The sequence below is a fragment of the Lygodium microphyllum genome, chromosome 12, assembly GCF_053477565.2.
Source record: "Lygodium microphyllum isolate KBCC chromosome 12, Lygodium_microphyllum_v1.1.10, whole genome shotgun sequence".
Lineage (NCBI taxonomy): Eukaryota > Viridiplantae > Streptophyta > Polypodiopsida > Schizaeales > Lygodiaceae > Lygodium > Lygodium microphyllum.
In genome coordinates this window covers 61,652,281-61,679,094 of record NC_141146.1, presented here as the reverse complement: position 1 = coordinate 61,679,094, position 26,814 = coordinate 61,652,281, and the positions used below count along the sequence as shown (strand labels likewise).

The 26,814-nt window shown below is 43.5% G+C and overlaps 1 protein-coding gene across 2 annotated transcripts in view; it reads left to right on the top strand.

Annotated features, from left to right (window-relative positions):
• LOC148027823 (uncharacterized) overlaps positions 1-25,859 on the top strand; it is a 38,717-nt gene extending 12,858 nt beyond the window's left edge. Inside the window, exons 4-5 of one of the 2 annotated variants that reach the window (XM_087689533.1) lie at positions 24,442-24,519; positions 24,591-25,859. In XM_087689533.1, coding sequence (XP_087545659.1) covers positions 24,442-24,519; positions 24,591-24,689 — 177 coding nt within the window. In that variant the 3' untranslated portion in view covers positions 24,690-25,859. The remainder of the gene's footprint in view (positions 1-24,441; positions 24,520-24,590) is intronic. The other variant, XM_087689532.1, reaches the window with a different exon arrangement.
• Positions 25,860-26,814: the final 955 nt, after the last annotated feature.

Below are 26,814 nucleotides of genomic sequence, written 5' to 3'. Positions count from 1 at the left end.
TATACTGATTGCTGCTGTTTCTGCCTGGCGACTGACTGTTGTTCATCTGCACTGCTGTCATATAGCTTGCCACGCTAGCAAACTGCTGCGTTTGCAAGCTCCAGTTGCCGCCCTGACAGTTTTCTCTCTTCTATCTGCAGTCGCTGCAGTCTTTCTCTCTCCTGGAGGTTGCCCTGTTTGTGTTTTCATTCTTTCTCTCTCCTGCAGGCTGTCTTGCTTGCGTTTTTAGTCTTTCTCTCTCCTACAAGCTTTGTTTTTAGTCTTTCTCTCTCCTCATCACTGTTGTCTGTATCAGATCTAGCTTCTCATTGTTGCGTTTGCTGGTATTCGACATCCGAAGAGTGCCTTGCTGTGATTCGGGATCCGTTCTGAGTACGACACACTCTCCAGCTCATTATCCTTGCCCTGATCCTAGAGATACAGGAGTTCGAGGTTTAGTATTCATTCACTGCATAGTGTGTTTGCTGCATGAGCATCGTATTATTAGTAGTCACATCATTTCATTTATTCACTGTATTCATTGTCTCTGAGTCACTCTAACCCTAACCCTAACTATGTTCTTTTTATCAGTTTGTGCTTTGTCGTATGGTCTCTGTTTATGTTTCTGTGTTAGGGTATTTTTTCTTTACATGGTATCAGAGCCTGGTACTCTTTGAGAAACCTAGGCCTTTGAACTGAAAGCTCTTCGCAAGAAGCAAGAACAACAGTAGGTTCAAATGACTTCGAACACATTAACACCGATTCAGTCTCCAGATCAGCCTATGCTGAGAATCGAGCGAGAGTGGGCTAATCAGCTTGCTCCACAAAGTTCCGACATGGTGAGAGAAACATTTGAGTACATGGAAGAAAAGATAGACAAGCTAACCTTTGAGGAATATAAATTGATCATAGCCTATCGATAAAAGAAGATTGAGGAGCTCGACCAAAGGACCTTTAAGAAAAGCTTCTAAATGAAGGTATGCATGGATTTTACTCTTCAGATGTTGTGCATAAGTCTGATGATGTTGCAGGTTCAGTCTCTAGATCAGCCTATGCTGAGAATCAAGCGAGAGTGGGCTGATCAGCTTGCTCCACAAAGTTCCGACATGGTGAGAGAAACATTTGAGTACATGGAAGAAAAGATAGACAAGCTAACCTTTGAGGAATATAAATTGATCATAGCCTATCAACAAAAGAAGATTGAGGAGCTCGATCGAAGGAGCTTTAAGAAAAGCTTCTAAATGAAGGTATGCATGGATTTTACTCTTCAGATGTTGCGCATAAGTCTGATGATGTTGCAGGTCCGTCGAGACCTCCATCAGGGATGGGCCTCTCTCTTGGAGAGCAAGATCCGAAGTATGTTCCATTTTTGTAGACACTTCCGTCCTCTCCGGTGCAAGGTACTTTTGATTCGTCTTTTGTGCCTTCTTTTTTTACCTCTTTTGTTTTGCAATATATTGGTAGAGATCATGTGGAAGAAATAGTCCGGTCTGTTGACTATGGAAAAGGTTCTCTAGAGGACCAATTCTTGTATGTTAACACACGTCGCGGGGATTATAAGAAAAAGCTAGGTAACTCTTCTTCTGTCCTTCCTTTTTTTCCGTCTACTTCACATAATCAAAATGAATTTGGTGTTCCTTTCACTTCATTACATGGTGTATCATCATCTTCACAGTTTTATTTTCAGTCTTTAAATGATAAAAATGATAAAAAAGAATCTGCACCTCATACACCTCACTTTCAAAACCGACCCATCCCACCACATTTTTCCGCTACTTTATCACTTCCATTTACACCATTTACATTTCCATTTCAGACACCTCATATCGCACCACATATCACACTGGGGGGTTATGGAAATATAGGCATATCCTTTAGGACCTCATCCTTCCCTCAACCGAGTGGTGTTCCGCCTACCTCATACACACTTTCGAGATCATTGTAGCCTGGGTATCCCACTCAGTCTCTCCCGAGTGTGGATCAACTGACTCCCTTGTGTTTTAGAATCATTGTTTGTCTTGGATCTTGGAAGTTCACTACTAGTAATCAAATTCAACGCTAGAGGATCCTTCATTCGACACATATGTATTATGCATTTTATTATTTATAATTGAATAGCTTACCTCTCGAGCCTTGTAAGTTGCAATTCAATTTCTAATGAGTAGTTTTAGAATAATGCATGATATCTTAAAGTTAAAACTTAAAATGATTTGTCCTTGTGGATTATATACCTTGGTTTTAACTTTTAATACTCCAGAGTCCACATGGATTATGAGTGAAATATTAAATTTTTTTCATGAATTTTAATTTTTTAAATGCCGTTCCCATCCCCGTCCCCGTTTCCGTTCCTGTTCCCCGTTTCATATTTCTATGAGTAAAACACTCTTGCACTACACTCCTAACATAGGAAGGAGAGGATTGAGGGACGCTACAATAATGGGTACTAGGTATGTTCTCATTTATCTTTTTTTCGTATTTCTTTAGCTTTTATTGCAAATGGATGGAGTACAACTAAGATTTCTTGATCTCCTCCACTTATCCAAGTGTCTCTTTGCTACCAAAACTGACTAGCAAGCTTCCAAACCAATTTGCCCCTTGGTTTGCTTGGGGATTGGCCTTCACCTTGCTCCTTGAAAGACAATTTCAGCCCCAAATTAAATACTGGATGGCTAGCTTCTTGAATCTTCTTGAAAATTTTCAATTTCAATTATTGGAATTCAAGTCTTGGGCCTTTAAATTTGAGCACACATCCCACGGTGGTTGTCAAATCCTAAATTTTGCTATGTAAATTAGGGTTTATAGTAAAGATTTTCCAATCTCTCCACGTTTGATGATGCAAATGATTGGATTTTGCAAAGATAGCTATAGGATAAGAGAATGCTATATAGAGAGATTTTAGAAATTTATCGCGAGAAAGACTAAAAAACTATTGTTGCTCTACTCAAACAGCCATGACAGCTTTGAAAAGCTATCACCTATAGCTTAGGATCACGAGAAAGGTTGATGTTCCCTCCTATATATTGTCACCTACACCAGAATGACCTTGGACCGTTGTCATCTGTACTTGGAGGTGGTTGTGCAATTCTACTTTTTGCTCTATAAAACAGGGTTTACAGCAAAGATTTTCCAATCTCTCCACCTCTGATGATGCAAATGATTGGATTTTGCAAAGATAGCTTGAGAGATGGCTGTAGGATGAGAGAGAATGCTATATAGAGAGAAATTTAAGGAATTCATACTGAGAAAGGCTGAAAAATTGTCGCTGCTCTGCTCAGACAACTATGAAAGCTGTCATCTATAACTTAGGATAACTAGAAAGGTTGTTGTTTCCTCCTATATATTGTCACCTATACTAGGACCTTGGGCCGTTGTTATCTGTACTTAGAGAGATCTAAACTGCTATTGCCTACTATAGGACTAGTCCTTGGTGGCTGCAAATCATATTAGCTACATCTCCTTGCTCTCTAATAGTCTCCTTCTCTCTCTCTCTTAGTGTTCATAATGGCTAGAATAGACTTTCACTAGCCTCCCAAAACGTTTTTTCCTCTTACATGGGTACATTTTGCTAAGTGATAGTCTTCTAATTGCATTCTCTAGCATTATCCAGCTTATTAAATTAATTTTTAGAATATTAATTTTGAAACTTAACTTAATAATTATTCTAGTGCTGGCCAAAAAAATTATTCCACCAGCCAATGATTAGAATGGCTAGGCTTAATTTGTCTTCCAAGTATTCTAGATCAATTATTAGCCCTTAGACCAACATTAATTAGTTAATTAATGCCTAATCTCTAATGTCACCACTGATATTAGTAGCCAATAAATTGATCCATGCCAAAATCTGACACTAGGTACCACCTAGTAACTTATTACAACATTTACCTTTGACACCAACTCCCATTTTGATGTTTTGGGTTCCACACTAAAATAATTAACTTACACCTCACACGTGCAAGGCACATTTGATTAACTTTTAATCAAATGCTAAACAAAGCAATAGAATCTTACATCCTTGTGGTAGAGTGGGTGATGGCTATCCGATACTAAGATTGATCAAAAGGCGTTCGAGACTTTGAGCCATGCACATTTCAATGTAGGTGTACATGCTGCCTATTCAGCCTCACAACTAGATGTGGCCATTGTAGATTGTTTCTTACTCGGCCAAGTAATACATGAATTACCAAGCATAGAATAACTAGCCCAATTACTATCTGTGAATGCATGCAAGCAAAAAGAAGTGCCTTTAGGATAAAGAAGGCCCCATGTCTGAGTGCCTTAGAGGTAACAAAAGATACATTTAATTGCTTGCCTATGTCTAGGGATGCAACAAAAATGGTAAAAGCATAGTTACAGGCTATAGCTGTTACAAAACATAGATTTTTGTAAATGCAACACAATTTTGGCGATAATACCATGTTAGAAGCAAGGAAGGAGAAAAATGACTTTGAAAATATTGTAGAGGAATGAAGGCCATTAATTAGTAAGTGAACAGATAAAGAAAGCTGATACAATGGTGACCCTTGAACAAGATACAATGTTTACTAGCAATGAGGGTGATAAGAAGACGAGTGGAAGATATGCTAGGGTTTGCACTGAGGAAACATAGCATGTAGGACCAAGACTGAAATATGAAGACTCAAATAGAGACGAGTAAAACTTAAACCTTAACTGCAAAACACAAAATGGAAAAACTCAAAGCTCAGACATAGAGACAAACACAGAGAGAAGAAACTTTGAAGTGAATGAATGCTGTAAATAAATGTAAGGATATACAAAGTGTCCAAGGGCAGAGCAATGGAGTGTCAGAGAGTGACGCCCACCGAAGACGGATTCCAAGTGCTGTAACCATCAGCCAGAGTGCAGAGTGCGGGAAACACCAAACATTGATTATCAAAGTGTCAGGGAATTGAGGCGACTAGAGAGGATGCTTGATCATGAGGGTGGCAACAGAAGGCTGCAAATGCAGCAGTAGAAGGGCGGCTTGGAGGAGGAAGAGCACAACCAACTATCACTTGTAGCTAGGAGGGCGAAAAGTAGGAGGGAGGAGGGCACCAAACAACGGGCGATAGCTAGGAAGGAAGGCGCTAGGCATTGCAAGGGTTGATGGAGGAGTGGCAGCTGTCGCGAAGGGTGGACCACTACGAGGGTGAAGTTTGATGGCTGAAATCTGTACAAAGGAATGAGGCTAAATGGTGGCAGCTTGTTTATTTAGAGATGTTGAAGGGTGTCCTGAAAAATTAGGGTTTTGGGGGACCGCTAAAACTCTCTCAAACCACACACCAATTTGCATTTTTATTAATAAAGCGTGTTTTGAGACTGTTTTAAAGATGCTAATCAGTTGTAAAGCATATTCTAGCTCAACACCCCCTTTGAGGCGCAAAATTCAGCCTAAAAGGGAAGACCGACAATGTTTATTCCAAGGCATCCCATCCCAAAGCAATCAAGGTATTGGACAAAGGGTGCATGTTAGTTGCCCAGTGCCCTACTAAGACTACAAGGGTGGTGGTTATCTTACCAAGGGAGTCCAAGTGGTCACACTAGAGAGGACATGGCATCGGACAAAGGATACTTGTTGGCTACCCAGTGGCCTACCAAGCCCTACAGTGGTAGATAGAACCACATTAAACTTTTTTTAAAGGGGTGGTAGCCGATCAAGTAATAGTGACCCAAAAGACCGGAGTAGGGATGGCATACCTAACATATCACAAAATAGCACAAGCTTCCCCAAGCACTTGAGGATATTGACGACAAAGGAAAGGTGATGAAGTAGGGTATATTCTACCGATGGAAATAACTTAGGATTCATCCAGTGGTGCTTTGCACAATGGGATGTATAGTGTGCTACATGCTAAAGAATGCTCATGCAACAAGTGCCACTTGGACATTGTCTCTCTTGGAAAAATTGTTCACTTGTCTAAGTGCCCTTGTACAAAGATGATAAAATCATGCAATGCATAGGGAAAGGTACAACAGGGGGAAGGAATGATGCCGAAGACAAGTGCCGAAACTTGTAGAATACCAAAAAGGGTAGGAACCTCCTTTGAACCTGGATATTGAGGTTCAAGAAAGAAGAGGAGCCAGAGGACGTGGGCCTTCGTGTGCTGCCGAGAACCATGGGGATGAAGATGATGAAGCATCCCTATAGGAAGAGCAAGGATAGAAGACACCACCATGATAGCGTCATGAGAGATGCTGGACGAGATCCATTGGGGGAGGGGAAGCCTCCATGCTTATTGAAGAGCAAAACTCCAGGTAGATGGAACTATGAAAGTAATGACGTGCAACTCCTATCTCCAGCTTAGGAAGAACAGGTGCAAACATGCATTTTAGCCCTTCATTGAAATACAAAACCTTGCAAAAGAGATTAAAATTTGCAAACATAGAGGTGAGTAGTGAGATGCTTCAAAAAGAAAAAACTAGAAATAAACAAAAGCATAGTGAAGTGCAATGCAATGAGTACGTAAGTATGTAGCAGAAGTCTAAAAAGAAAAAGGCAAAGTGTGTGGCCACCATTGTATACAGTGAGGTGAAGGGGTCATAGAAGGTGCGGTAGATACCCTAGGAATGGATGTGTAAAGTGCAATAGGCGAGCTACTAGCAGACCAATGAGCTAGTCTTTTAGGAGTAGTGAAGAAGATAGGTTGCAAAGGTTGTTTGCGTGCCATATATCCAGTAGGAGTAGATGGTCCAGTAGCGGGAGTTGTAGCTCCACTAGACTGGCGAGTCGGAGTGGAGGTAGTCGCAACAGTCTGCGGTGGTTTTCTAAGAGAAAGACCTTGGGTCTTCATACAACACTTCTGGTCCACATGGCCCGATCTATCGCAGTGGGTGTAAAACTTATTTTTCTTAGGAATTTGCTGTCAAAGAGATTGTGTTTCTTTGGTTTTATTGGAGGAAGTGGTGTCACCCTTGTTTTGTCTTGCTTTCGCATCTTGCGAGTTATTGCCATTGTTGGTTTTCCCTTCCAAGGAAGAGGCAACCAGCCCTTGCCCCTTTGAATGGATGTGTGTGGAGGACTTCTTGTGGACTTGATCATGTAGCCTTGCGTAACACAAAAAGCAGTTCTCAAACTTATAGAAGATTGGTAATCTAAGGAGTGACATAATGTGTTGGATAAAATGGAAGTATTTGTTGGGCAACTTGTTCAAAAAGAACGTGACCTCGTTTGACTTTGTGGAGCCAATAGTGGCAAACTCGGCAAGTACTTCCCGATATTCAGCCAACTTGGCTTTTAGATCGTTCCCTCTCTTAATGGAAAAGTCCTAAAGCTCAAAATCAAGATTGATACCTGGAGTGCTATCTCGAGCCGCGTAGCGGTGAATGAGATGACTCCAACACTTAGATGCGAAGGAAAAATGTTGTAATTGAGAGTGGAATTCATGAAGCAAAGGTGGCATTGACTTAACATTGGTTGTGGCATTGCAAGCTCTCCATTGACAGATATGATCAGGGTCAACTAATCGAGGGTTCGTCGGTACAGGCTTAGTACCAATGACAAAAAGTTGTACTTAAACTTGTAGAAGATAAGTAATCTAGGGAGTGACATCATGTGTTGGATAAAATGGAAGTATTTGTTGGGCAACTTGTTCAAGAAGAACGTGACCTGGTTTAACTTAGTGGAGCCAATAGTGGCAAACTTGGCAAGTAACTAGCGATATTTGGCCAATTTGGCTTTTAGATCGTCCCCTTTCTCATGTAAACTCTTGAAGCTAAAAAATCAAGATTGATACATGGAGTACTATCTTGAGCTGCGTAGCGGTCAATGAGATGACTTCAACACTTAGATGCAGGGAAAAATGTTGTAATTGAGAGTGGAACTCATGAAGCAACCCTTGCATTACCTTAACATTGGTTGTGGCATTGGAAGCTCTCCATTGACAGATATGATCAGGGTTAGCTAATCGAGGGTTCGCCGCTATAGGCTTAGTACCAATGACAAGGTTCTGAAGTCCCAGAGACTCCAACACTTGTTGCATGAAGTTTGACCAAGTGGTGAAATTTGGCTTGTTAAAACGTGTCTTACCCATTAAGGCATTCTTGGTTGTTGCAATAGGAGTGGTAGTGCTAGGAGATGGAGTTGTAGTGCTAGGAGATAGAGAAAGTGTGTAATGGGGGTAGAGTGAGTAGGGGAGATAGTGTGGGGATTGGAGTACATTTCCTGGAGTGCCCACCATGCATATGAGAAGTATGCATAGCGGATCCAAATGTGGACAAGGGCGGGTTGGCTATGGGCACGATAATCACGTGTGGAGCCCAAGGTGGAGAGATGGAGATACAGGGAGCAAAGGATGGAAATCCCTGCGAAGGAGTGACCCAAGGGATGTGCGGTGGTAGTCCATAAGTAAAGGATGTATATCTCTGTGCCTGAAGAGTCGTGCGAGGGGTTTATGCTTGTTTGGGGGTAGCATCCCCTAATGATGTACCAAGAGGCGGAGTGAATGGAGGGTAGGTAGATGGTGGAATGGAGAAAGAAAAAGTGCTAGGAGTGGAGATGGAAGATCCAACCCCTAGTGTGCTTGGAGGGAAAGTGAAGTGTAATTCAATATTTTGGAATGAAGATGTGAGTAGATCAAAGTATGGAGAAGATAGTGGTGAGATGCGAGGGAGTTAAGAAGTGTGGTTTACTTGCTCAAATGAACAAACGGTAGAGATATACTTGATGCTGTGAGAGTGCGCAACGGAAGAAGAACACGAACACAGAGGAGAGGAGAGAGAAAGCAGAGAATGAAGGAAGAAAGTCTGCACTGACTGAGATGAATGCTGAATACACTGGAATGGACAGAACAGTCCCTGCACGCAGCCCGGAGCGTCAGTGAGGGAACCAGGACAGACTAGAAGCAATGGCAGCACCAATGCCGGAGACGGAGCCGGAAGGAGCAGTGCTGTACCTGCAGAGCACACTGCTGGACTGACTGGGGGGGCTGATATAAATAGCCCCCAGGCCAGCAAACTGGCCGACCAGCCAAACTGGCCGACCTGGCCAGATTTGGCCGACCAGCCAGATCTGGCCGACTTTGGCCAGATCTGGCCGACTGCCCAGAAAATGGGCAGTCTGGACAAAAACAGCCCAGTTTGGGCTGTAAAAAACCCAGGGCTGCATGCTGACTAGGGCAGCCACAAAAATGCACTGACAAAGCTCCTCTGTCTCCTGTCAGACTCTGACAGGAGCTCACAACCAGGAGATGACAGACTGAGACTGAAGAGGAGCAGGCTAACACCCCCTCTCAACTCCTGGGAGAGTCTGAAGACCCAAGAACCGCATGTGATGAAGCAAAGAAGCCTGAGGCAACGGCTTCGTAAAGAGATCAGCTGCATTGGCCGCCGTAGGACAATAGACCACCACCAGCTCCGAATCCACGATCCGCTCTCGAACATAGTGATACTGAACCTCAATGTGCTTCGTGCGAGCATGGAACACTGGGTTCTTGGCCAGAGCAAGAGCACTCTGGTTATCCACGCGCAGCTCCGTAGGTCCGGTCTGGGAAAAGCCAATCTCCCCGAGTAAGCGACGGAGCCAAACTGCCTCCACAGCGGTCGAACATAGGGCCCGATACTCAGCCTCTGTAGAAGAAAGTGCCACAGTAGGTTGCTTCTTGCTGCTCCAAGAGACAGCACCAGATCCAAGGGTGAAAGCATAACCTGTAGTGGATCGTCTCGAATCCACATCACCTGCCCAATCAGAATCACTCCATCCAGAAAGGGTAATCCCATCTCCATACATGATCCCGAAGGATCGAGTCCCCTGCAAATAGCGAAGAACCCGCAAGGCCGCCTGCCAGTGATCCTGGGTAGGGGTCTGCATAAAAGAAGACAATAAAGCCACCACAAAAGAAATATCCGGCCGAGTGTGAAGCAGCCAGATAAGAGAGCCGACAAGGCACCTGTAACGGGTGGGATCGGCAAGAGGAACTCCAGCTGTCAAAAGCTTGGACTCAGGGTCCATGGGGCATGAGATAGGCCGACACTCAGCCATATCAAACTCCGAAAGAAGCTCGGAGATGTACCTGTGTTGCGAGATAAAAATGCCCTGTGCCAACTGATAGATCTCCAGACCCAGAAAGAAGTGAAGGATCCCTAGATCCGTCATGTCAAACTCCTGCTGAAGAATGGACCGTGTATGCTCCACCTGCTGAGTGTCGCTCCCTGTAATGATAAGATCATCCACATACAAGATAAGGAACACCGAAAGAGAATCCACAATCCGTAAGTAGAGGTTGGGATCATAAGCGGAGCGCGCAAAGCCACTCTGTAGAAAGAAGCGGTCAATCCGCTGGTACCAAGCACGAGGAGCCTGCTTTAGGCCATAAAGAGCCTTCCGCAGCCTGTAGACATGATCCTCCTTCCCCTGCACAAGAAAACCAGGAGGTTGTGAAACATAAATCTCCTCCTCAAGAACGCCATTCAAAAAAGCAGACTTGACGTCCATCTGATAGACAGGCCAACGGTGGTGAGCAGCAAGAGCCAAAAGAACTCGGATGGTAGACATCCTGGCTGTAGGAGCAAAAGTCTCAAAGTAATCCAACCCTGCACGCTGAGCAAAACCCTTGGCAACAAGCCTAGCCTTATGCTTGTCCAAGGAGCCATCTGCAAGATACTTGGTCTTAAAGACCCATTTCACACCAATCACCTTCCGTTTCGCGGGATGCGGTACAAGCTCCCACGTATGGTTTCGCTCGATGGAATCAAGCTCAGCCTGCATAGCCTGTCTCCAAATATCCTGTGCAAGAGCCTCCTCCACAGTGGAAGGCTCGGAATCCTGAAGAATCTGTGACATAAGAGCATAGTTCACATATAGTGAGCTGTCCCGCTGGGCCTGTAAACATGCTGATCGACGTGGACTTGTAGAAGAAGCAGGAAAGTGAGTAACACCTGAATCCTGCATGAGCCGGCGATACCATAAAGGAATCCTGAGAGACTCCTGCTGCGGTGAGGGAGACCGGGGGGTCTCCGGAACCTGTAAAACACCCAAATCGGAGAGGGACTCCCCCTCACCGAGTGAAGGTAGATCCTCCGCATCTGAAGAAGGCTGTACATCTCGGGAAGATCCCGAAGTGGCGGTAGAAGAGCTCGTAGTAGACGAAGGCACATCCACCAAAGGGGAAAGGGAAGCCGAAGGAGGAGGAATAGGGGGGGTGCTAAGAGGCATCCTGGACGGAAGTGAAGGGAGAGAAGGTGGGGGTGTGTCCGTCGATGATGAAGAAACATCTGTAATAGAACCATCAAGCGGATCCTCAGAGGCCGAAGCCTCATCAAAGATCACATCCCTGCTCACCTCAACCGTCCGCGTCGTCGGGTCATAGAGCCGATATCCCTTCGTGGTCGTACTATAACCAACGAAGATAAGCTTTCGCGACTTAGAGTCGAACTTCGTCTTCCTCTTCTTCTTCTCGACATGGACAAAAGCATCGCACCCAAAGATGTGAAAATGGGACACGGAAGGCTTCTTCCCAAAGAAAGCCTCATACGGAGTCATGTCCTGTAACGTCGAAGTCGGAGAGCGGTTGCGAATATGCACCGCTGTAGCCACCGCCTCACCCCAAAGGAAATGTGGAAGACTCCTATGCTCCAGCATAGATCGGGCCATCTCAATCATGGTCCGATTTGCACGCTCCACCACACCATTCTCTGATGGTGTGTTCGGATGGGAATACTCCACCCAAATACCATGATCCTTGCAAAACTGAGAGAAAAGGTGAGAAGTGAACTCGCCACCGTGATCAGCTCGAACACCACGAACCTTGGAAGTTGTTTGGGTCTCCACAAACACCTGCCACTCACAGAAATGGGAGTACGCCTCGCTCTTGTACTCCAAGAAATAAGGCCAAACGGGAGTACGCCTCGCTCTTGTACTCCAAGAAATAAGGCCACATATAACGACTAAAGTCGTCCACAATCAGCATCAAATACTTGGCCTTCCCAAGGGAGGCCGTGCCCATAGGTCCGCAAAGGTCGGTATGAACCAACTCAAGCGGAGAAGTAGCCCGCCTAGAAGCAACCTGCGGGTGAGGTTGCCGGTGCTGCTTGCCCCTCAAGCAGCTAGGGCACAAAGTGTGAAGAGGAGGGAAATCAGGAAGTCCCTCCACCATCTTCCTCCTAGAAGCCCGGCGAAGAGAATCGAGGTTCAAATGACCATACCGAGCATGCCAAAGCAGCCCAAGCTCATGGGAAGTCCGTGCAGCCAAGGCTGTGAGCGTATAAAGCCCACCCTCCTGTGTACCTGTCCAAAGAGCATCACCTGTAGAAGCATCCTCCACTGTGACTGCATCCTGTGTAAAAATGACTCGGGTACCTAACTGAGTAAGACCATGCATAGATAATAGGTTAAAACCCAAATCAGGAACATAGAGAACTTTGGCAGAGGAAGACCGCCTGTTAGAAAACATAGGTAAAGTCCCCACGCCTCGAACAGGAACTGTAGAATTGTCACCAATGGTGACTGTACCCCCTCTGGAACGAAGATCCTGAAGCCAATCCTGACGGAAGGTCATATGTGAAGATGCTCCACTGTCGACGAGCCAAGGCTTCTCCTGTGTGGTAGAAGCTAGGGCAGTGTCTTCCTCAACAAAGAGATGCACAAACGCAGATTCTGTTGTGGTTGGGGCCGCCTTCGAGTCCTTCTCCTTAGGCTTCAAATGGGGATATACTTCTGCCAACACTTCTCCTCGGGATGAGTGCCCTTCCCACAATGGGGACACTTGGGGTTCTTCTCCTTCGCATCCTTCTTGTCCTCCTCCTCCTTGTCCTTGGCCTTCCCCTTCTTTTGTTTCTTCTTCTTGCCTCCACCTGTGCCGGCCGTAAATGCCTTGGTGGAGCCACTGGCTCCCACCTCTTTAAGTCGCTCGTCATGCTCCAAGACAAGCGGGGAAAGCTCCTCCCATAGGAGTGTCTCACGGGTCCTCGAAGTGATGAGGCTGGTGTAGAAGACATCATAACGGGGTGATGGCAGCTGAGTCAACAGAATCATCGCCATATCCTCAGACGATATCAGACGACCAAGAGAGGCTAGCTCGCCTCGCATATCCTCCATCTTCGTGATGTGCTCCTTCATGGAAGAAGAACCATCAAGACTGAGCATCCGCAATTTCTTCTCCAGGGAAATCTTGTGAGCAAATGCCTTGTGTTGATACAAAGATGCAAGCTTTGTCCACACTTCCGCCGCGGTCTTTAACCTGTGAACATGTACAAGAACAGAATCATGTAGACTCATAAAAAGAAAGGAACGGGCTCGAGAGTTAAGCCTATCCCATAAGGCTGCACGGTCCATAGAGGTGCCATCGGACGAATCCACGAGGGGTTGGTCGATGGGCGAAGAAACAAGCTCCCAAAGGTCAAAGGTATCAAGGATGCAAGCCACCTTGCATGACCGTAGGGAGTAGTTGGAACCATCCAACTTATCTTCCTTCAGAAAGGAAGGGAGAATCGGCACCTGTATAGAGGGAATCAGGGAAGGCATCCGCACTTCTGAAGTAGTCTTCACTGAAGAAACCTTCGCAGTAGATGGAACCCTCTGAGATGCATGGACTGAAGAAGGATGAGTGCGAGGAGGTTCTTCCCGATGTCGAACTTCACGATAATCCCGCCTCCGCTCAGAGGAATGATGAGAAAGAAGCTCATCCTCTGAGTCTTCAAAGCCTGAAAACTGGTAAGACATCTTCCAATCTGCAAAAATACCAAAGAAAGTTGTGCCGCTGTCGATATAGGACCAGCAATGTGGTCACCAACCACCAAGACGCAGGCAGAGAGTGCCTACAAACACCTGGATCTGCAAAACGCAAAGAGAACTGATGTCGAACACCAGAGAAGAGACCACCAGCACCAGGAAACAGCCCGGACAGAGGTCACCAGCAGGAAAAGTGCCGCTTGGGGTGGAAGCGACCTACAGAGCAGCAAAACGCAGCCTGTAGGGAGGTCGCCCAGCAGCAGGAGAGGCCGCCTAGTGGAAAACGCAGGGTTGCTGCGTCGCTGGATGACGTGGCAGCCTCTGCAGTCAGCGTGGGCAGCAAACGCAGGCTGTACAGCCTCCTGAAGCAGTCGCCTGGCTGCTGTGGATCTGTTGGCAGCAGTAGTAAGGTATTTCTCTCCTGAAGGTATGTCCTCCGTGCTCTCAATCAGGCGATGATACCATGTGAGAGTGCGCAACGGAAGAAGAACACGAACACAGAGGAGAGGAGAGAGAAAGCAGAGAATGAAGGAAGAAAGTCTGCACTGACTGAGATGAATGCTGAATACACTGGAATGGACAGAACAGTCCCTGCACGCAGCCCGGAGCGTCAATGAGGGAACCAGGACAGACTGGAAGCAGTGGCAGTACCAATGCCGGAGACGGAGCCGGAAGGAGCAGTGCTGTACCTGCAGAGCACACTGCTGGACTGACTGGGGGGGCTGATATAAATAGCCCCCAGGCCAGCAAACTGGCCGACCAGCCAAACTGGCCGACCAGCCAGATCTGGCCGACTTTGGCCAGATCTGGCCGACTGCCCAGAAAATGGGCAGTCTGGACAAAAACAGCCCAGTTTGGGCTGTAACAAACCCAGGGCTGCATGCTGACTAGGGCAGCCACAAAAATGCACTGACAGAGCTCCTCTGTCTCCTGTCAGACTCTGACAGGAGCTCACAACCAGGAGATGACAGACTGAGACTGAAGAGGAGCAGGCTAACAGATGCAAGGTATTTGCTTTGAGAGGCTTCTCTATTAAAGTTAACATATAAAAAACCATCTGGATTTTGCACACCAAAAGGAGAAACAGAAGAGGGCTTTGGCTCATACAACTTAAAAGGGTTATATGAACCTGACACAAGGCCTGGTTGTGATAAAGGACATGGATCACCTTGTAAGCACTTGCTAGGATCGAGACAGAGTACAATGTAGGCTGACTGTAGAAAGAAGAGCGAGTTGAAGGAGAGTGCACAACACAATGAGTATTTGGTACAATAATGGGGTGTACCACTTGAAGTTTAGATAATATATAAAGTACAAGAGTGAAAGGGTGTATTCACACTCGAACATTGTAAAAGGCATGGTGAGTCTTTATTTCCAACAACCTCCCACTTAAAGGCATCGTGCTTGAAGATAGAGAAAAAGAATCAGCTAAGTCTATGTATGTACAAACATGAAATACATATATACTATCCAATCTCCATCTGGCAGCAATGAGCAAACCGCTCTGTCGGAAGACCTTTCGTGAGAAGGTTTGCAGGGTTATCATTTGTATGTACCTTGACAAGCTCAATGCTCTTGCTGTCAAGTACATCCTTGATAAAATGATACTCCACCTGTATGTGCTTTGTCTTTGTGTGAAAGGTAGGATTCCGTGCTAGCATGATAGTACTTTGACTGTCACAACGGAGGATTGGAACCTCTGTAATACCAAGCTCTCTCCCTAGATGTGAAAGCCATAAAGCCTCTTTGCATGCCTCAGTGACGGCCACATACTCTGCCTTTGTAGTAGAGAATACAACACACTTTTGAAGCCTGGATATCCAAGAGATTGCTCCATCTGTGAACATGAACACATATCCTAAAGAAGACTTCCTGCACTCAAGATGACTAGCATAGTTTGCATCTGTTGAGCCAACAACAGATAACTAGCATAGCTTGCATCTGTTGAGCCAACAACAGATGACTTTTGCTTATCAAAGCAAATACACAAATCCTTTGTGCCCTTAAGATATCTCATGATACCCTTCATTGCTTCCCAATGCTTTTTGCCAGGATATGCCAAGTATGTGCTAACCATTCCCATCGCAAATGCAATGCCAGGACGTGTAGGAACCACAGCGTACATCAAGCTACCAATAGTTGAAGTATAAGGTATATTGGCCATTTCAGCCTTTCCATCATCAGGGTTGTCATTTGCACTAAGTCTCACATATGGAGGCAATGGCACACCAATGGCTTCCCTCCCCTCCATATTGAAACGCTACAAAACCTTAGTAACACACTCTTGTGTGACAGATAAAGAAGACCCTTTGATTTGTCTCTGAGTATACGCATGCCAAGAATGTGATTGGCCTCACCCAGATTCTTCATATCAAAGCTATTGTGTAAACTTTGCTTCAAGGCCCAAGGCATAAACATCCTTGCTTGCAATCAGCATGCCATCCACATACAGAACCAAGAGAATAAGGCTGCCATCTGCTATCTTCTTGGTGTATAAGTAGCGATCAACTTGAGAGCGATGAAATCCCTAAGATTGCATAAATGTATCAAATTTATGATACCATTCTCATGGTGCCTGCTTCAGCCCATATAAACTCTTGTTGAGTTTATATACTGTGCTCTTTCCCCTTTGGAGCAAAACCCTCAGGTTGCTGCATATATATCTCCTCATGGAGATCACCATGTAAGAAAGCGATTTTTACATCCATTTGTATGAGCTCCATATCTTCAAATGCAACCAAGCCTAAGATGGTTCACAAAGTAGTCATTTTGACTACATGAGAAAATATTTCATCAAAATCAATTCCATGTTCTTGCTTGTACCTTTAGCAACCAGGCGTGCCTTGTACTTTGGTAGAGAACTAGAAGTGACTTTCATTTTGTAAATCCATTTGCATGGTAGCACTTCTTGCCCTTTAGGCAAATGCACCAAATCCCAAGTGCCATTTTTCATGAGAGATTCCATCTCTGATAGCATTGCCTTATGCCATTTCTTGCTGTCTTTTCTGTCCATTGCTTCTTGGAAGCATGACGGCTCACCACAATATCTCAACATGACGTAATCAGCCACAAATTGACACCAGGAACAAACCTATTTGGCTGGCTTTGCACTCTGGTTGACCTACATACCCAATGGTCAAGATTTGTTGGCTTTTCAACCTGCAAATCTGCATTAACAGCTTGCTGTTCTACAGATTCAGCATGCTGTACAGCTGGTTTTGGTTGTTCCAAAGGCATATGTTCTTAATGAATTTGTGGCACATGATGGGCAAGATCTTGCTGATCATTTTCAGCATTATTCCCTGCATTTTCAGGAACATTTATAGCAGGTATTTGCTGCTGTCTAATGGGCATTCTTTGCTGTCTTATCGGTACATCCTCTTGGAATACAAACCTCCTTTGTCTTTTCAGACTGTTTGTGCATGTGATCTTCCTGGAAGATAACATCATTGTTGCGTTCTACTTTTCTTTTCTCGAGATCCCATAATCGATGTCCTATCTCACCGTCATCACCATATCCTAGGAAAATACATTTACAGGACTTTGGTTCAAGTTTGATGCGTTTTTCCTTGCGAATGTGCACAAATGCCTCGTAGCCAAACACTCTTAAGTGAGCATATGAAGGTGGCTTGCCCGACTACGCTTCTTGAGGGATCCGGTCCCCAACAAAGATCTGTTTGGTGATCGATTAATCAAGTGTACGCCTATCATAACAGCCTTTGCCCAAAATCCATGAGATAAAGCAGCATGTGATAGCATTGTATGGACCTTGTCTTGAATGGTCCTATTCATACACTCTGCAATACTATTTTGGGGTGGATTATGAGGAGCAGTGAGTTCCCTTTTAATGCCTTTGTTGTCACAAAATTCTTGAAAGGCTTTGGACACATATTCCCCACCATTGTCCGAGCGAAGATACTTTAATGTCTTGTTGGTCTGATTTTCAGCAAGTGCCATAAATTTTTTAAATTTATCCAAGGCCTTGTCTTTGTGATGGATTGTATAAACCCATACTTTGCGTGTGGCATCATCATCAAAGGTAATGAAATACTTCTTTTCCCCTAGTGATAACCTTGGTATTTGATATACATCTGAATGTACCAACTCTAAGGGTGAAAACTTTAGAGAGAGAGATTTCTTATGTGACATTTGAGCATGCTTACTATAAATACAATGATGACACTGTTCAAAATCGGCATACCTCAAAGACGACAAATGACCCAAGCGAGAAAGCACTTTCATTCCAGTTTGACTAATGTGTCCCAATCGGGTATGCCACAGAAACACTTGGTTGCTTGGTTATGGCGACTACATGGTCATGCACGCTAGATACATGCAAAGGATACAAAGTATCACTTTTGGAGCCCTTGGCAACAATGCGAGAGCCCTTACAAATTTTCCATTTGCTATCCCCAAAGGTGGTGTGATAGCCTTCATCATCTAGCTGCCTTGTGCTTATCAAGCTCTTCTTGAGCTGAGGTACATGTCTCACATCACGCAAAACAAACACGGAGCCATGCTGAAATTCTAGTTTCACACTGCCAGTGCTTGTTATTTTATATGCATAGTTATCCCCCAAGTTGATAACACCACGTGCATCACCATTGTAGTTAGAAAACCACTCATGATGTGGTGTGACATGAAAGGACATGCCTGAATCAAGTCTCCAAGTGTGCATGTCATCCTTAGAATCTGCAATCAACGCATGTGCACTTGAAGAAGCAAGAAGTACATCACCGTCGCTGTCATTCTCATGAGTGACTACATTGACCTCTTCTATTTTCACACTACTCTTCTTCACAGGTTGGCTGTCCTTTTTCTTAACCTTGTTGTCTTCAGTGTTTTTGTTTTTGCCTTTCTCTTTATTCAATTGAAAACAATCCCGTTTGTAGTGCTCTTTTTTGTCACAATGATGACACTCCACATTTTTGCCACGAGACTTGTTGTGTGCTCTATTTTCAGAACTGCCCTTTTGTTGAAATTTGCCTCTAGTGTGCAATGCATTAGAAGACTTGTTTGCTGAATTATTTTGCCTAATGAGTTTTTCCATCAATAAAAAACTCTCCACATCAGAATATAACAATTGAGCATTCAAGTTACTGAAAGCTGTCCTAAAAGTATCCCAACTTTCAAGCAAAGTGCATAGCAAGAAACTAGCCTTGAACTCATCATCAATATGGAAATCCAAAGCAATTTGTTAACTGAAAATTGAGTTGAATTCGTTCAAATGTACAGACATGGTTGTACCTTCTTTCATGTGAAAGTCCATTAACTTTTTCAGCCAATAAACCTTATTGGCTGCACTTTTCTGAGCATACAATTCTTCAAGCCTTTTGCCACATTGCATATGCTGAATTCAGCTTTTCAATGTTAAAGAGCAAGTTGTCTGACACTAAGAGTTCAATGGTAGAGCGTGCAAGCTCACCCAAGTCATCCCACTTGTCTTGTTCCATGTCTGCTGGCTTTATTCCCTTGGTTTTGATGGGCTTCACGTGATTCTTCTAAACCAAGATATTGTAGCACTATTTTTGCCATATTGCAAAATTATGTGCACTCTCAAGCTTCTTGATGTGCAAAAGATTGCTGCTGTCAGCGTTTCCAGCCATAATTTGTAGTACTAAATCAACTCAAAAGTCACCAAATGCAAGCCCAAATGTCACATACATTGCAAGTACCAACCAGTAGTGATAATCCAGAGATAGCAGAAATTTCAGATCTGCAAATAGATTTCCAGAATTAGAGTGTGTTATTGCATTCCTCAAACAATTGCAATTTCTGCTCCAAAAGCATTCTTAGGCACAAATTTGACAATTTTGGTCAAAGGCCCCAAATTTTCAGAAGGAAATTTGTCTTCGAGGAGATTGCATCAATACATGTACCCGAGTGCATATACCAGACAATTGTTGCAAAAATTGAAGGAATTTTGCAAAAGCCCCAATTTTTTGGATTCGGTGTACACAAATTTCAGTGAAATCAAAGAAATTTTATTAAAATGTGAAAAGCCCCAAATTTCTTGGGCAAAAGTGCACCACATGTGCAATTTTTGAGTTAGATTGTCTTATCTTGCGTTGAAGTCCCCAAACACGGGAAAAGCCCAAATTTTGGATTAAAATTGCACACTCTACTTGTGCATATGAACGCACGACAAAGGGGAGAAGGGAAAAATTGCAGAAATTAAAGAAAAAGAAAGACAAAAACTGACGTGTCTTGGTGTTGACCAAGACTTGTTGTCTCTTGCCAGATCTGTGTTCATGTCGCCTACCTGCGTTCGTGTCGCCCTCCTGACACCAGCCTGTAACTCTTGCCTTTTGTCAGACCTGCGTGATGCGTGTTGACCTGTCGCCCGTGACTCCTGCCTTCCGTCTCTGACCAGCGTGTTGCATGTCGACCTATCACTTGTGACTCTTGCCTTCCATTTGACTAGTGATCCAACCTGTCACAGCTCACACGGCCTGACCAACGTGTTGACCTGTGCCATTGCTTGCTCGCTTGTCTGCTCGTGCAACCCGTCAGCTGCTCGCTTATGACAGCTGACCAGCTCGTCTACTCCCACTTTGATACCAATTTGTAAGCACTTGCCAGGATTGAGACAGAGTACAATGCAGACTGAGTGCAGAAAGAAGAGTGAGTTCAATGAGAGAGTGTATGACATAATCAATATTTGGTACAATGACGGGGTGTACCACTTTAGGTTTAGATAATATGTAAAGTACAAGAGTGTAAGGGTGTGTTGACACTTGAACACTGTAAAAGACACGATGAGCCTTTATTCCCAACGCGCCATACACCGAATGTTGTGGTCCCTTTAAAATCAAAGAGATGGCTAGTCTCACCAATTAGTTCAAACGGAGTAGTAGCACTTGTTGGAGTGTAAGCCGAACTGTACGTGATATGTACAAGTACTCCTCAAACTCTTTCTTTGTAAGATGACCAAAATGGGAAAAAGAAGACGGTAAAGGTAAAGGTGCATCTACCTCCTCCTCGAGACTATAATGCCTTCTTAGAGTCTCCAATGATGGAGAAGCTTGATAGGGCGTCATAGGATACAAAGAAGAAGGTGCATGAGGTAGTATGAGTCAGAATCAAGTTGTGTGTGAATCTCACACAAAGAGTAGGCTCCACAATCATTGCAAGATACTCTTTAGAAGAGCATTGGCTTTGATACCATGTGAAGATATGCTAGGTGAGGAAACATAGCATGTACGACCAAGACTGAAACACAAAGACTCAGACAAAGACAAGCAAAGCTCAAACCCTAAACATAAAATGCAAAACGCAAAACACAAGAACTTAAAACTCAAACATAGAGAGAAGAAACTTTGAAGTGACTGAATGTTGTAAATGAATGTAAGAGTGTACAGAATGCCGAAGGGTAGAGCAATGTGAAGATATGCTAGGTGAGGAAACATAGCATGTACGATCAAGATTGAAACACAAAGACTCAGACAAGCAAAGCTCAAACCCTAAACATAAAATGCAAAACGCAAAACACAAAAACTTAAAACTCAAACACAGAGAGAAGAAACTTTGAAGTGAGTGAATGTTGTAAATGAATGTAAGAGTGTACAGAATGCCGAAGGGTAGAGCAATGTAGTGTTGGAGAGTGACATCCTCCGGAGATGGATCCCAAGTGATGTGACCACCAGTCGGAGTGTGCAGTGCAGGAAACACCAACGCTACTCACTAGAGTGTCAGGGAATTGGGGCGATTGTAGAGGATGATGCCTAATGATGAGGGCGGCAATAAAAGGCTGCAAATGCAATAGTAGAAGGGCCGCTTGGAGGAGTAAGAGTACTACCGGTTATTGCTTGTAGGTAGGAGGGCCAAACGCAATAGGGAGGAGGGCACTAGACAGTGGTTAACACCTAGGGAGGAAGGCGTCGAGCATTGCAAGGGCTGATGGAGGAGTGGCAGCTGTCGCAAAGGGTGGACCACCATGAGGGTGAAGGCTGATGGCTGAAATCTGCACTGAAAGAATGAGAAACTTGCACAAAGGGATGAGGTTGAATGGTGGGCAGCCCGCCTATTTATAGATGTTGAAGGGTGTTCCAAAACATTAGGGTTTTGGGGGACCATTGAAACCGTGCACCAAATTTGTGCTTTTCATTAATTAAGGGTGTTTTGGGGCTGTTTTAAAGATGCTAATAAGTTGTAAAGCATGTTTTAGCTCAATAGGACGAATGTCAATGATTCTTAACGTTGTGTGACCATGCTGACAGACCAGCCTAATATAGATGCATACAAATCATTGATCGTTTAGGACCTTGACTGGTATCCAATTTTCAAGGCCTTGAGATTGAATAATACTTTGGCACAGTGTGTAAATGTTGAGATGGAGCACAATAAGAATCAAGATTAGAATGCATGCATTGGGGCTCTTCTTTTGAACAGCCCTTGCAATTTGCATTGAGGAGTGCTTATTTATTGTCTACATTTGGGAGTAGTTTAAAATGAAGAGGTGGTTCATGAGGATGGTTTGGGCCTTTACTCAAGTTAATAGAAGAGGTCTGAGTGGAGGGCTCACAAGAAAGAGATGCCACCTTCTAATGAAAAAAGGGGTAAGCCAATGACTCTTGGTGGCTAGAGGCCATTGCACCATGATTTGGAACTTGTTGCTCATCCACACGAGCATTGAACCCAGTACAATGATCTTTAAATAGCTTTAAAGAGCTAATAACTCTTGAACATAGTACGTGGTAGGCCAAAACAATAATAATAATTACAAAGCCAGTCAATCATCAAAACTGACTTTCAACATTGAAGTAACAACTGTCTAAAGCCATTTTTATTGTCCTAAACTTTGGTCAATGATGTGCCCATGGTCTGGGAACCTTTCAGATATGGTTTTGGCTTCATTCTATTGCTTGGAACTATGTTCTTGTCTTGAATGAAAACACAGCCACATTAGAGGTGTGCTACAGCCTCGTTGCTGCACGATTGTTCTCAGCTGCAGGTTTTACCATCTATATGTAGTGTGATGTGTGTTAGTGCTGCTCTTGCTGTGTTTTATTTGGCTACCTGCTCATGTGCCTTTGCTGGTTAAGTTTTTAGCAGTCTACTGCTATCTTTCTGTGCTTTGAGTCTTGATAAGCGGTTCAAGTCTCTGTTTTCAGGCTGCATTTTTATGCATATGAAGCTCGCAAGTCGCATGATTAATTGATGAGTCATGATCTGTTATTCCAATGTAGTTAGTTCAGCCCTGAGAGGCAAGAGTTGCTGCTGTGCAGTTCAGTTTGACAGGTTCTGGAGGATGAATTCCTGCGCATTCTCTTTTCTCCAAGCTCAACAATTTATTTGAAGATATGAGCTCTCTACTCATGAGCTGGGTCCATTCTTTTTCACACTGGTTGCTCTTTTAAAGATTAGGACTTGTGCAAGCCAAAATTTTAATTTTGGTTCTGTTCTGGTCACCTGCCCGTGATAAAATTGGGCTTCTCGTTTGCCAACCATGAATTGGCCATGCTCTTTGATTATGTGGTTGGGGTCTCTTGGCTTCTCATTTGGGCCTACCTTCCCATTGACTATTGCTAATCAGCATTTGTGCCTGGCTGTTTGCAGAAGTGTTTGAAGAATTTTGATACCACAGATAAGTTCTTTTGGGTTTTCAATGACATCTTCTTTGCACTTATCTAGTACTTTTTTCCATTCTTTTTTCTTTTCATCTTTGACAATGCTATTTAATAGAAAGTCTCTTTTTCATCATTTGAGGCTGCATGCTTGGTGCATCTAATTATTAGGGCTTTTTCTTCAGCCATCAAAACATATAAACACACTAGTATTGGTTGCTAAGACATAAGACATGGCTAAAGCTTGTTTGTGTGGGGTAATGTTCTGACCTCAACTGATGTGTCGACGATCTCATATCTTACTCACTACTTGTTCATCGGTTGGAGTTTCAGCCTCTAGAGCCTTTTCACTGGTCTTGTGCATCCAGTTGGAAATTTCCATTGCCAACAGTCAATGGTCATTATAAAACTTTTTGCCTTGAGTACATTTGATTGTGTCTGGATTGGAACACATCCTATAGGGTCAAACAGTTCATGCAGTAGAGCAGGGAACCCCCTCCTATTCAGGAAAATTAGAGACTTTATGAGATGGAACAATATGTTGTAGTCCCTGCTCACAAAAATGAGACAAATTTTCATATCCTCTGAGGTACAGTTGTTGAAGGAATGAATGAGCCAATGGTAACAGAGGGCTATGAGGTTCATGAGGCCTTGAGTTCAAGCTCGTGTGGCAGCTACAAGGTTGGTTTACTTGTACGGAATGGTGCATGGTACCTTGATTATGTGACAACACGATACTAAAAAAAAGGGACAGGCAAACTTTCCATTGAAGTTCCATTTCTAGGTTGAAACTTAGCAAATAAGAAGCTTGTATTAGATGCATTGTTTGGTAACCTAACATGGAATTGCTTCAGGAAAAAGGTGTAACATGGACAAGTTGCTCTGGAGAATCTAACAACATTCATTTAGAACTCTTAACACCTTGTCCTGAGCTTCTGTTGAAGCAATCTTCTCTTTGGATAACATAAATGTTCTCATCTGTGCAAGTATGTACATTTGCAAAGCTGAACTATTTGGCTTAAGATAAGCTATAGAAATCTGCAAACATAACTGAACTAGTTTGACTTAAGATTAGAAAATATGATCTACACCCTATTTGTGGTGAAGTTTCTGCTGCTAGTTGAGCTTATAACACTTGAAATGCAGTTTCTATGTTATTGAAGCAAGTGTTAATACTCTAATGCATGCCAAATACTTAGAAAAATTCATGCTGATCAGTTCTCCATATTTTTGCAGCAAGAAACCGATCCAGGAGCTGTGAAAAGAAAACGGAATTCAGGGCGTCAGCGTCAATGCAAACGTGCAAAACGGAAGGTACACAAGGATATTCTCTGCTTTGATGTTTGGGCTTTACACCTTGGATGCTGAAGATCTATGGTTGGCAGGGTTTATTGGCAAAAAAGGAAGAATCTACCACACACAACAATCATGAGGTAAAGAAAAAGTGTAAGCCTAGCAAGAAAGCAAAGCAAAGGAATGTCTGAAGTAGCCTTCATACAGTCTCGCAACCAGAATATCATGGGACAGGGTACCTTTCTATCTTGTGTTTTTTGCTGTCCCACACTTTGACAAGTTCTGAGCAAACAAGGAGACCCCAAAAGAAGAAGATTCTGTTGCACAAAGAAACAGTGTGCAAGAAAGCAAAGCAAAGGAATGTCTAAAGTGGCCTTTATACAGTCTCACAACTAGAATATCATGGGATGGAGTAGCTTTCAATCTTGTGTTTTTGGCTGTCCCACACTTTGACAAGTTCTCAGCAAACAAAGAGACGTCAAAAGCGGAAGATTATGTTGATGTTGACCTTATATTGATTGATAGTGGAAAGGGTTGCTTGCTAGTATTTTCTTTAAATTTCAAGGTGGCTACTCTAAGCTGTATCAGACAGGGTGTCAATAGGCCTCTGCCAACTGGTAGTTGTAGTGCTTACTCTCAGCTGTAAATAAAACAGGTGGTCAATAGGTCTCTGCCAAACTGATAGTTTTAGTGCCTACCCTCAGCTTTAAATTAAACAGGGTGTCAATTTGCCTCTGCCGTCATACACAAATCTGGTGTAAAGTGCGCATTTGGGGTAGCTATCATGGTCTGCAGCCTGAGATTATAGATGCTTGTTCTCTTATACAGGTGGTTCCCCACTATTGAGGGCTTCTACTCTTTTCGTTTTGTGCTGGTTTTGGGAGGGTTGACCGGAGGTATTAATGCTGAGAAAGTGCTATGATGCCTGTAAGGAGAACTTATGTGCTTGGTGCAATGCTTGCTACTATGCCCAGTTCTTTTTGAAACATGTTAGTTAAGTTGGTCAAAGAAAGGAAAGAAAAGGCAAGTGGGAAGGTGTCAATTGATCCCACAATGTTTCATCGCTTGGACACCGATCTGCTTTAAGTATGATGTGGACACATACAATTACGATTCTGAAATTGAACTCTTTCAAGGGTGTGCTTTCTGTGCTCTAATTTGGGCTCCGAGAAATGGTGGAGAGGTGACAAACTGTGTAACATAGGTTGTAGAAAGTTTGTTGGTAGATAAACCAATATCGTCCCCTCTGCAACATTCAAGGGCTTCTGAGAGCATAGTTAATACTAAGTGCTTGCAATAGCATAATCAGCACATACAGGGAGGGTAGCTTGTCACAGATGTTGTGTTTATACAGACGTGCGAAGGTATATGATATGGGAGTGTAAACAATCAGGAAAATTGGGTTTTAGTCGGATATGGTTTACCAACAAGTTAAATGGTTCTTTTAGATTAACTAATGAAGTAACTTGTGCTTGATTTTGGCCCTTGCAGTGCAATCCTGAGGTCAAATATGCATGCATCTTTTTGGCAACCGTGGCTCTGTTGAATGATTTCAATGTTTGTAAGTGGGTATTGTCACCACTTGATTTTAATGTTTCTGTGACCACTTGCGTGCTCCACCCAAAGTAAGGAGCTAATATAATCACTCTTTTCCGCTTGTGGATCTTCGATAGACGTTATTCCTGTGGCTAAGAAACAAATCATCGTTGTAGTTAACACCCTGCAGATATGCATCTATACTGAGGATGGCTACATGTACTCAATTTACTTCATGTTTGGCATGTCGACGGAGAAATTTAGCAATTGAATTTCTTTTAAGAAGAGGGAACCTATATTTGATGAATGGTTTTATGGTTAGATATATTATAAAAAATTATTGTAGACTCGTAAAAGTTAATAAAACTGAAAAAGAAACAAGCTAAAGCGACAAATAAAGCAAGGCTTTATTTTCTACTACAGATTTGTTTTCGAACAGCCAGGGCTTCGCTACGTATGTCCTCTCCAACTTTGAGGTTTTTTTTGGTACAAAATGTCATCCGGACGGCATGCTTAAACAAGGTTTGTACGAGTGCTCAGAACTAGTGAAATCCTTTCTTGACCACCTCCTTTGCCTCTCTTACTACTATCGCTGTAAGTCTTTAACCCTTCACGTTTCATTTCAAAGCATTCCAAGATTGAAGGGACACTCAACCAGGAAGAGATTGATGTAATACAGTCAGAGAGTTCTTAGATAATGTCAAATATTTGTCTATTACTACAGGGTGATAGAGGGTGCTTAAAGACTTTGCATATGCTTACTTTAATGAAATAAGTACG